The sequence below is a fragment of the Propithecus coquereli genome, unplaced genomic scaffold (genome assembly GCF_000956105.1).
Source record: "Propithecus coquereli isolate 6110/MARCELLA unplaced genomic scaffold, Pcoq_1.0 Scaffold877, whole genome shotgun sequence".
In the NCBI taxonomy this organism is placed as follows: domain Eukaryota; kingdom Metazoa; phylum Chordata; class Mammalia; order Primates; family Indriidae; genus Propithecus; species Propithecus coquereli.
Genome location: NW_012155029.1, coordinates 90543 through 102595, shown reverse-complemented (window position 1 = coordinate 102595; position 12053 = coordinate 90543). Strand labels below are relative to the sequence as shown.

Below are 12053 nucleotides of genomic sequence, written 5' to 3'. Positions count from 1 at the left end.
GATTGGCCCAGCCGCCGACAGTGTTGCTTCGGGATTGGTCGGCTCTTTCTCCTCTCCCCTCCCTCCCCGGGGCTTCCGCTTCCGGTGTTTTACGGACGCGTCGGCCGTAACGATGATCGGAGACATCCTGCTGTTCGGGTAATTAGGGGCACTAGAGGCTGGGAAGAGAGAGCCAGACAGGGCAGGGGCAGCCCTAGTAACCGTAATTGTCCCTCTGCAGGACGCTGCTGATGAATGCCGGAGCGGTGCTCAACTTCAAGCTGTGAGTAGGCCGCGCGGGACTGCGGCTCCTCCCGGGGACCCGTGGCCCCGCCCTCGCGAGCGTGAGCTCGCCCCCCGCGTCTCGAGCCCCGCCCCACGTCCCAGCCCGCCCTCTGGCCACGCCTCCAGCCTGGTTTATCCTTCTCAGACTCCGACCCCTCTGACACCCTGGGACTTAAAATCCGGACCCTCGGTTCCCCGGGGGCCCCTCTCCTCACATCCCTTGAGAGCCTCAGTCCCATCCCCCAAGAAGCAGCCTTACCCTGGACGCCCAACCCCACACCCGGCACCCTCCGACCGACCGCCCTGTAAAATGTCCGTGGCTGCAGGCCTGGCTGCGATTGGCGGGGCAGGTGGTGGCCCAGAGAGGGACGTGGGGCTGTCCGAGGTCACACAGCAAGTCAGCGGCAAGGCTAGGGCTGAATCTTAGGGTTTGTGGCCCTCTGCGCTGAGTGTCAGGGTCAGGGGACTGAGTGGTTTTTATGTCTCATTGAAAGTGGCCATTGTCTGCTCCTCTTTTTAGGAAAAAGAAGGACACGCAGGGCTTTGGGGAGGAATCAAGGGAGCCTAGCACAGGTAAGGTCTTTTTTCTGGACCCTGGAATTGCACGGCCACTTCAGAGAAGACAATTCTTTCTTACCAAGCCCTACCCTGGTTTTATTTTTACTGGGGGGGGGAGGGAGAGGGAGAGAGGTGGGCCTGAGGTGAGCTGTTTCTTCTGCCCACCACTGTCGCCTACTTCTTTCTCCCGCCAGACCTTTCCTATACGTCAGCACTCACATCACTTCCTACAGTCGTAATTTTCTGTTCTGTGTGCTCTCATCTGGCTAATGTCTGCTCCTCACACTTGACTGTCAGCTCCAGAGATGGGGCCTTACTTGTTATGGTTCATCCTGTGTACCTGAAGTATCAGTACTCACAATGTCTGTGGATGAATCAATGAATGAATAATGCACAGCAAGTTAGATGCCAACATTAGATTTTGAATAAATCAGGAGATTTTACACAAAAATTTATATGTCTAACTTTTCTTGAAAAATTGGAACATCCTGCCACTTGAGATTCAGGAGAGTGCTTGGCATCTGTTGAGTGGGATTGAGAAGCAGGACCCTGTTGAGGCAGAGCCTTTGGACTCTGCCTTGTCCCAGCCCCAACCCCTTCATATTTATGTCATCTCACCTGCCTGGGCCCTGGGGGTCCCAGAATTTACACTTCTGCTGAATTTATTCATGTGACTATTTGGAGTCTAATAGGACCTGTACATAATTATGGTAGCCATTCATTCATTTGTTCATTCACCATACCTTTACTGAGCACCTACTACATGCTGGCCACTGTGCTGGGTGCTGGGATGCAGCAGGAATAAGACAGATGTAATGGAACTTACCATGGGGTGGGACAGATGGTTCCTACACAAGGAACAGATGGTGAAGAAGGTGATGTCAAGTGAGGATGGCACTGATGGAGTCACAGGATAGTGATGGGGTTGCTGCTCCTGCTGGGGTGTGTGGAGGGAAGGCCCTTTGAGCAGGTGGCATCACAGTCAGGGCAGTAGGTGCCATGATGGACCCTTGCACGAGGACGGGGGGAACCCTGAGAAGCAGAGGTTTCGAAGACCATAAAACAGCTCCGCCTTATTAGGGGCTTGCCCCCAGGTGGCTGCCCTGTCAGGTGCTTCCTACTAGTGTTTCATTCCACCTCCATCCCTAGTAGGTAAAGATCACTTTCGCATCTTACAGAGGAAGACACTGAGGCTTAGAAATATGGCTTGACTTGCACGTGGCCACATAGCAAATCAGTGACAGAGTCAGAATCAGGACCTGGGTTTTGCCGACTCCAGAGATTGTACACTCAATCACTGGTCCCGCCACCCATCCAAACATTCATTCTGCAGCCATGTACTACTTAAACACCACATGGAAGGCACAATCCCAGGCCCTGGGCCTGCACTGTACAGTCTGAATTGGAGCTTTGGTGGGCAGGAAATTTTGTACAAGGGCTCAGAAGTGGCAGGAGAGTCAAATGACAGGGACGGCAGGAAGGGCACCTGTGCTCTGATTAGGAGGTTCCTGCACGCTTCTGGGTCTGCCTTTTCCCAGCATGCTTTGCTCTCCCTCAAAGTTCCTTCCAGCCAGGACTTTGCACCTGCTGCTTTTCTCCTCTATCTTCTCTGCCTGGCTGATCCCTAGTAGCTTAGTGGCTGCATTTGTTACGAGCTTCATGTGTGCCAGGCACTGTGTCTTCCCAGCCACCCATCACCCCAATTTCCACATGAGGAAACAGGTGTAGACAGTCAAGGGACTGGCCCAGGTCCCCTGTGCAGAAGGGCAGAGCTGGGACTTCATTTGCCATAAACTGTGCACATTTGAAGTTGGAGCTTGGAGCTCAGGTGCTTCCCCCAGAATGGCTAATTCTCACCCCATGCTGCATTCACATACTAGATTGGGTCCTCTCCATGTGTGTCCCCAGGACACCTTACTTTCCCGCCAGAGTCATAATGGTGAATAATCATGTGTGATTACTTGTTTAGCATTTGTCCTCCCCACACACTCCTTAGGTTAAGGACTCCTGTCTTGTTCCTCCCTGTATCCCTCATACGTGGCGCCTGCCTAGAATGAGTAACCTTCAGTCAGCATCTGTTGGTGGCCCATTTTCATGATCCCGGGCTGGAAGAAGAGTCTTGCTGAGCAGCGCCTCTCAGACATCCTGGGGATGGACCCAGCTCTTAACATTTCTAATCCATGCTAGACCAACACTGTGCACAGCTTGTGCTGCGTGTGTCTAACCCTGTTGGCTGGATAATACTAGACTTGTCTAAACTGTGTTCAGCAAGACTCTGTGAAGTGTCTCATAAAATATTCCTTTGAATTTTTTTTCTCATTAAAAAATGTAAAAACCATTCTTAGCTCACAGGTCATAGAAAAAGAGGTGGCATTACAAGCTTGGGTGGTGCAGTGATGTCAGGTTGCTGGAAGTTTGTGAACTTGTGCTCTGTTTTCTGTACTTACCAAACAGCCCCATTCTGCAGATGCTTTGAGTAGCAGCCTTGTAGGTCACCTAGTCTGGACTCATTCTTTTCATTCTGGAGGCATAGAGAGGGAGCATGATCAATTTGAAACCCTGGAGAAAGGTTCTGGAACCCAGGACTCTGGAGTCTTAATGTACCAAATTGGCTCCCCTTAGAGGGGTTTCTGTTCCTTGGCATCAGAGGGAACCAGAGTAATTCACCAAAGCAAACTCCTTTTACTTGCCTGAATTAGGATGCTTTTAATTGCAAACCCAGCTTTTGGTTAAAGTAAATTAAAAGTTACAAGGGTAGGCCGGGCGCGGTGGCTCAGGCCTGTAATCCTAACACTCTGGGAGGCCGAGGCAGGCGGATTGTTTGAGCTCAGGAATTCGAAACCAGCGTGAGCAAGAGCGAGACCCCATCTCTACTACAAATAGAAAGAAATTAATTGGACAACTAAAAATATATAGAAAAAATTAGCCGGGCATGGTGGCGCATGCCCGTAGTCCCAGCTACTCGGGAGGCTGAGGCAGAAGGATCGCTTGAGCCCAGGAGTTTGAGGTTGCTGTGAGCTAGGATGATGCCACGGCACTCTAGCTCGGGCAACACAGTGAGACTCTGTCTCAAAAAAAAAAAAAAAAAGTTTCAAGGGTAGAATTGGTCTTTAGGTACCTCTGGGTTCGAGTCTCAAACCAGCCCTCCAGCACCCAACTCTCCAGCTCTCAATTCTCCCTTCTGTGCTGATTTCACTATGGGTCCAGCTTGTGTTGGCAAGATGACCCTAGAGCAGGGGTGGCACATTTTTCTGTAAAGGGCCACACAGTAAATATTTGAAGCTTTGTGGACTATATAATGGATGAGTGACGGCTCAACTCTGCTGTTGTAGTACAAAAGCAGCCAGAGATGATATGTCAGTGAAGGGGCATGACTATGTGCTGATAAAACTTTGTTCACACACACTGAAATTTGAATTTTATGTAATTTTAGTGTCTCATGAAATATTCTTTTGATTTTTTTTTTTTTTTTGGTCATTAAAAATTTTAAAAACCATTCTTAGCACAGGCCATAGAAAAGAGGTGGCAGGGGCTGGATTTGGCCTGTGGGCCATGGTTTGCTGACCCCCTCGCTAGAGCCCTAAGCTTACATCTTCCCAGCCCAGCAAGCCTGGCAGAGAGTGAATGTCTCTTTCCTAGTAGTTGGGGCAAAAGTCCCAGGGCAGACTCTCATTGGGCAGACTTGGGTCATATGCCTCTCCTGGAGCCAGTCAGAGGCAGAAGGGTGTGGTACTCTAAGAGGATTGGTCAGTGGTAGCCACGGCCTGAGTGCTGAGGGTGGGGGAGCCGAGGAGACCCAAGTGAAAAATCATGCTGTCACTGAAGGTGGGAGCAGTGGGTGCAGGGCTGGCAGAAATCACAAAAGCCCACTACAGCAGTGACAGTAAGAAAGGAATGTTTGCTGTGCTATAAAAGTACTTTCTGACTTTCCAGGTGACAACATCCGGGAATTCTTACTGAGCCTCAGATATTTTCGAATCTTCATCGCCCTGTGGAACGTCTTCATGATGTTCTGCATGATTGTGTAAGTCTGGCCTGTCCATCCCCTTCAGTGTCATCTCAGCATCCTTCTCCGGAATGACCCAGCTGACAGTCACTCTCTGTCCTTTCAGTCTGCAGTCTTGTATCATGCTTTCTGCTTTCAAAATAAGGGCTCTCCAAGCGTGTGGGGAACTGGAATCTGAAGGGGTTAAACTACATTGCCGAGGTCCCCTCCGGACCTGGCTGGAGCTTTGATTGGAACATTGTGTTCTCCAAGTTCCAGCTATGCCTGGCACCTTTGCAAAAAGATGCCTTCCCTGAGCCCGTGGCCCTGTCACCTCCTGCCAGCTCTGCTGTGCTTAGTATATATTTGGCGTCTGCTAACATGGAAAATGTGGCTTAAATGTCCAGCCTTGCTGGAAGCCAACAGAAATGTATTTAGACTTTTTGTTTTTATTCCTGCTTTGATTTTCTCATTAGGCTGAGAAAACCTAAGGCAGTTGCTTTTCCATCTGGCATTGGGGTTGTAATTTTGATCCTGCAGTTAATGAATCGCGAGAGTCACAGTAAATGAACTTGGAGAAAAATACAATGGGAGAGGCTGGTGTTCTTGGCGTCACTGGGTCCACCTCCACATACTTTCCCCCAAAAGGAACAGGACACAAAGTTGGCTGTCCTGAGTGTTGGCGATCCTTGTGCCAGCCTAGTGGCTGTTTGAGGAGGTGATTCCAGGACTTAGGAGATCTGGGAAGGAGGGGGTTTCGCTGTGTCTCTAGAAAATCTTGTAGAGCCCAAAATGCATACCATGATGTATTCCCAGAGAGGCCCTTCTCGAGGTGTTCTTCCTGGCCAGAGAGGATTTGGGAGCATTGGGTGAAGCCAGCCCAGGAACAAAAGGCTTAGAGGAGGAATTTGCAGAAAAGTATAGGAAGTGTAACCAGGACTCAGAGAAAGTAGAACAGCGTTGGATGGTTCCTCCAGCCTTCTGTCTCCCGAGGTTTCTGTTCATTCACAACTGTCCATCCTGGGCTGTGCTCTGCAGTTGCCATGGTCCTTGCCCTCCACCAGTGCACAGTATAACAGGTGGGACCTAGACACCTGTTGGGAAAATGAGCAAATAGGAAACAGTCTGATACGAGGTGGCAAATTGGGAGGGGGTCTCCTAGTGCAGAGGTGGCTAGGGAAAGGCTCTCCGAGAAAGGCGCCATTTAAATCAAGACCTAAAGGATGAGAAGAAGTTTGTCATTTGCAGATCTGGAGAAAAGCGTGGCAGCACAGGAAGTAGCATGTGCAAAGGTCCTGGGGCAGGGAAAAAAATTTGTGTGTTTTCCTTGTTCTCTTCTTTCCTGTATATCTGTTTCATCGTCTTCTCTTGTCTGACCAACTTCCTTCACTCCCTCGTCTGCTGGCTGTCACCAGGATGGCAGCATTGGGCTCTTTGACCTCCTAGCTCAGCTCCCCAAGACCAGCGTGGTCAGTAGCCCAGGGTCCTGATTTTGTTTCCTGGGGCAGAGTCTGATTGGTCTACCATGGTATCACCCAGATTCAGTTGGGCGGAGGGTTCTTGACTCCACCATGACCACTTAGGTCAGAGCTCAACAAACTACAGCCTGTGGGCCATATTTACCCATGGTCTGTTTTTAGTAATGAACTTTTATTGTCATACAGCCACACCCATATCTGTGGCTGCTTTTGTGCCACAGCAGTAGTGTTGCGTGACAGAGACTGCTTGGCCCGCAAAGCCTGGGCTGTTTACTCTGTGGCTCCCTACTGAGAAAATGTGTCAACCGCTGACCTAAGCCAACTCTTACCTTGAGGGCTTGGGTGGGGGAAGATTCTCTCAACAAAGGGCTCTCTCAGGGTAGCCATGACTGGCTTTCCCAGGGTATTAAAAAACTGGAAATCACCTAAATGTCCAAGAACAATGAAAAGGTCAGGTAACTTGAAAGATGCTTGTGTGACCAGCTGTCACGATGCCATCACTGACGATGTGCTGGAAGATTCTGTCTACTCGGGGAAATGTTTCGAAAGTGAAGAAGGCCAGATGACACCTGTGTGCACAATCTAACTTCATCTGTGTGACTTGCATGCAGTAAACACTGATTGAGTTCCTGAAGTACATGGGGGAAATGCTGTTCAGCGAGGGAATTGAAAGGATCCACTCCAGATGGTGTAAGGAGGTGATCGTGCTGCGGTTGCTGAGGACGTTGGCCGGGTCTGGGGCATGGTTCACTATTCCCTGCACCCACTTTTGTATAGTTTGAGCTGAGATACTTTGGAAATTTAAGAAGTCATGAAAAACTTGAAATATGAGGAGAAACATCCCTGAGTGTGTATGGATCCATGGTACTGGTATCTGTACTGGTATCTGTAACTTCCTTAGAAACATATCAAAAATATGTTTGGTGGATAAATGGTATGTGGTAGAGTGCTAATTGCAGAACATAGGCAGTAGGAATGTGGATGTTTACTGAACCATTCTTTTAACTCTTTTATGTGTTGAGATTTTCATAGTAGAATATTGGGAGGAAAATTTAGGGAGAAAATGAGGGTGTCAAACCATGAAGAGGGATTTACAAATAAAAAGTGGAAGTCTGTCTTCACAAGTCAGTATTTCATAGCATATTTGCAGGATTGTGTAACCACCATCTCTGTCCACTTCCAGAACATTGTCATCATCCCAGAAAGAAACTCTGTCCTCATTAGCCGTCGCTCCTCACTGCCCCTCCCCCAGCCCTGATAACCATAATCTGCGTCCTGTCTCTGTGGATTTGCCTGTTCTGGACATTTCGTATCAGTGGACTCATGTACTGTGTGGCCTTTTGTGTCCGGCTTCTCACTCAGCACCACGTTTTCAAGGTTCATCCACGTGGTAGCAGGTGTCAGAGCTTCATTTTTACGGCTGAGTAATAATCCATTGCATGGATATACCCCAGTTTGTTACCCATCTGTCAGTTGATGGAGAGTTGGATGTTTCCATTTTTTGGCTGTTAGGAATAATGCTGACGTGAACATTCACGCACAAGTTTTTGTGCAGACTCATGTTTTTAATTCTCTCACTGGTATACCTAGGAGTGACATTGCTGGGTTATATGGTAACTCTATGTTTATCCTTTTGAGAAACACTAGACCATTTTCCAAAGCAGCTGTAGCATTTTACGTTCCCACCAGCAGTGTGTGAGGGTTACAGTTTCTCCATATCCTGGCCAACGCTTCGGACTGTTAGTCTTTTGATTGTAGCCATCCTAGTGTGAGGTTTTGATTTGTATTTCCCTGATGGCTAATGATGTTGAACATCCTATCATGTACTTATTGGCCATTGTACATCCACTTTGGGGAAACATCTGTTAAGATATTATTAATAATGCCTTGCCCATTTTTTAATTGGATTATTACCAGTTTTTAAGAGTTGTTTGTGTATTCTGGATACCAGTACCTTATCAGATGTATGCTTTGCAAAGTATTTTCTCCTATTCTGTGGGTTTTTTCATTTTCTTGATGGTGTCATTTAAAGCCCAGATGTTTTTAATTAAATAAATAAATACATATATCTATGTTAGAGGTAGGGTTTCGGTATGTTGCCCAGGCTGGTCTCAACCTCCTGGCCTCAAGTGATCTTCCCATCTTGGCCTCCCAAAAGTGCTGGGATTACAGGCGTGAGCCACCACACCTGGCCCAAAAGTTTTTAATTTTGATGAAGTCCAATTTATCTATTCTTTCTTATAGTCACTTATACTTTTGGTGTTATAGTTAGGAAATCATTGCCTAACCCAAGGTCACAAAGATTTATGCCTAAGTTTTCTTCTAAGAGTTTTATAGTTTGAATTCTGATAGTTAGATCTATGATCCATTTTGCATTAATTTTTGTGTATTGTGTGAGGTAGGAGTCCAAGTTCATTCTTTCACATGTGGAAATCTAGTTGTTTCTGCACCGTCTGTTACTATTTTTTCAGAAAGCCTTATTAATGAGTTTAGATTTGTGGAAATGTTGCAAAAATCATACAGAAAGTTCCTGTATAGATCTTTTTTTAAACAGCTCTATGGTTTTCCTCCATCAGGCTTTGCTGTAACTTACATACCCACTCCCAGACTTGACGGATGTTTATATTGTTTCCAGGTTTGTGCTGCTCCACAGTTTTTTCAGTGAACAGGGTTAACTGTAATCATTTGTTTATTCAAAGGTCTTTTTTTAATTTATGAAAGTCATCACAGACTTGCAATAATGGGCTTAATTTATGCTACAGATTCATATCAAGTCTATACTTTCTTAGAAGAGTCACTTAAGTCTGTAGTTCAGTATTAAGTATATTTACATCTTGTGCATCACAACAGCTACTTTTAAAGTCAGAAAATGATGGAAAATCATCTAAATAACAGTCACGTAAAATAATCTCTACCAGTATTTTTAGAGCAATAACTTCCCATCCTCACGGACATTTCTGCTCTCTGACTTTCCCAGGCTCTTTGGATCTTGAGTCCCAGATACACAACAAGGAACTCACCTTGCTGGACGCCGAGTCTCTGTTCCTCCGTTCCTGACGACTTTGAGAATGTTTTTGACCGGAAAACCGATGACCTTCCTAGAAAACCGAAGCTTGTGGTGGGTGGAAAAACTTTTGCCAAGATGTACACGGTCTCCCAGCCACTTCACTATTTTCAAAGATATTTTCCCTTTGGTCTCTGAATTGGAATGCTGTCTCCGCAAGGGGTTTCAGGAGGGTTTATGTGAGGGGCTGTGATAAAATTTCATTCCTGCTAGATAAAAGAACGTGGCGAGATCGTTTCCTCATATTGGAATCCCTCCTGTGCCAGACTTTCACAAGAAACCTGTTTCTGGATATTTCTTGGTTTATTTTTAATAACCACCCTTTTGGTTAGAATAATACAGATTTTAAGAAAATCATTTGTATCCAGGAATCTGAGCAGAAGGCTTGGATTTTAAGTTTAACACAGCCTCGTTTTTGGACAGTGTTTATAAATTACGAGGACATTCCATGTTGCTTGTTGAGTCTGACAGCATCTGGGCCCACCCAGGGAACCAAGTTGTGTCCAAATTCCTCCCCCATCCGGACAGGGTCTATTTGGCCGCTCAAGTGCAGCTGATGTCATCCCCAGGACTTTAAGGAACAGGTCACCTGCAACAGGGACCGGCCTTCCTGTTCACACACTAAACTATTAGCAAGAGGGATGAGATAGTTCCAGGTGAAGTGTTACTGATTTCCACAGAAGAGTTCAGAACAGTGGGCAGGGTGTGCGGAGGTGGTGGGAGAAATTTTGCTTTGCCTCGAAGCCCTTTGTTAAATAAAGTAACTCTGGAGGCCATGAATTGTATAGTCACAAGAATGAGGGTGATTTTATTATGTGGTGATATTGGGACCACGTTCCAAAAGCCTGCGTTTTGGAGTCAAGGATAGAAATAACAGCATTTTCCCAGAAGCTTCTTTGAAAGGGAGTCCTGGTTTCATCGCCAAAGTGAAACGCAGGTGGTCGGCGCTGAATCCCACAGCTGTGCGATTTGTTTGTTGTGGTTTTGGAAATCCTGACTTGTAAGTAAACCTGGAGGGAGGAAAAAGTAAATATGCAGGCTCTTAGAACTAAGTAGCCTTGAAAATAAAACTCATTTCTAAAAAAAAAAAAAAAAGAAAGGACTTTTCGTTCATACATTTTTTTTAACCAAGAAGTCGTCGTCCAACTTGAGAATTACCCTGTGGGAAACACCTAGGATTCATTTTGGAGGCTGTCAAAATGTCAAAAGAGTCGGTGGCAGATTTTTTTCTCTGTTGGATTTTGCTCAATAAATGACGGGCCCGAAGACCTGAACTGCTCCTGGAAGTATTGTGAGAATCAGTGATAATGGTGGGATTTTGCTAGACCAGGGTCAAATCCAGTTCTCCTTCGTCACTTCTGTAATTTATTTCCTTGTCAAATCCGGGTGGAGCATCACCCCGTGGTTTGTCAACAGCAGGGATTGGAGCTGCTGGATTGAGCTACGCTGGGCCTGTGTCCTTGTCAGAAAGAGCAGGCGTGCCAGGATCCTGGCTGGGTCCCTCGCGAACGGGATGAATGGTGTGAAGAAACCTTTCTGCCTTATTCAGACTGGCGCTGAGGTTTCAATGAGGCGAAGCATTTGTTCATTATGGGGATGAATTGTGCTCTTAGAAGAGAATGCTTCATTGAGGTTTTGTTTCAATAGTTGTATTTTTCTCCAGAGAACTATTATCTCATTGTTAGTAATAGCAGCATGGCTTTTTCAGATGCCTGTTGGAGGCTGATGTACGTTTCAAAAATTGAATTTCATGGATGTGTCTCTTTAGGAAGCTTTTCAGGAATCTTCATTGGCACCAAAGGTTATCAAATTTTGAAGTTTGGGTGCCTAGTGTCTCCCAGCGTTTAAGTGTTCATGTTCTGGGTCAGTTAAGTACGGGTTCTAATCCCATGTCTGCTCCTTCCTGGTGGGCCTTGGCTAATTGCTTCTCCTCTCAAAGCCTCAGTTTTCACATCTCTGAAATGGGCCTGCAGGTCACGCCTGCTTGGGGTTGTAAGGTTCAGCAAACGGGAATGCAGGCCGGGTGCCTAATAGCACCTGTCGCCGCGCCTGCGTCCCTGGGTGCTTTTTCCCTCCTCTTACCCACTTTCTTGTGTGCAGTCTGCACACACACCGCTAAACAGTGGTCTCACCATTTTTAAACGTTGGAAACAATTTCCATCGTGATGAACCTTTTCTTGTCTTTACATTCCTGTCCGGCGTTTTCCTTCTTCCTGCCTGTCTGTATGTTCCAACAGTGGATAAGGCAGTGTGGGTTCTCCTGTTTGCATTTCGACATCGTTTCCTCCGTACTTTCTATGCGGACAGGGAGACTTGTTGGTTCTCATTTTTAGTCGTGGTAGCAGTGTCAATAAATCTGTCCTGAAGCTTGACTCTCTTGCTGCACTTGAGTTTGTACTCTGTCCACTGTTACAGAGGCTGCTTCTGTCATCAGCGCTGCAACCTTTGTTGGCTTCTCTCATGGAGTTATTTCCTTGGGCACATAACCCTGATGGGGTGTGTAATACTGTTAGGCGCCATCAGTGTGGCTTTTGTTTGTTTTACTTTGAAAGGTGTTTGTTTTTTCTTACTACCAGTGCATGTTCATTGTAGAAAAATTACAAAACACAGATTTGCTGGAAGGAAAAAAGTTACCCACAGTCACATTTCCCCCAGAAAGCATCACCCTGGGCATACATCCTTCCAGACTTTTCTCTGTGCATAA

The 12053-nt window shown here is 46.6% G+C and overlaps 1 protein-coding gene across 1 annotated transcript; it reads left to right on the top strand.

Annotated features, from left to right (window-relative positions):
* The first annotated feature begins 70 nt into the window (after positions 1-70).
* On the top strand, positions 71-10433 carry SMIM7 (small integral membrane protein 7). The gene is made up of 5 exons (XM_012664252.1): positions 71-138; positions 221-262; positions 785-837; positions 4756-4846; positions 9263-10433. Exons 1-5 carry the CDS (start codon positions 113-115, stop codon positions 9276-9278), a joined length of 228 nt encoding a protein of 75 aa, XP_012519706.1. The 5' UTR covers positions 71-112; the 3' UTR covers positions 9279-10433.
* The last annotated feature ends 1620 nt before the right edge of the window (positions 10434-12053 follow it).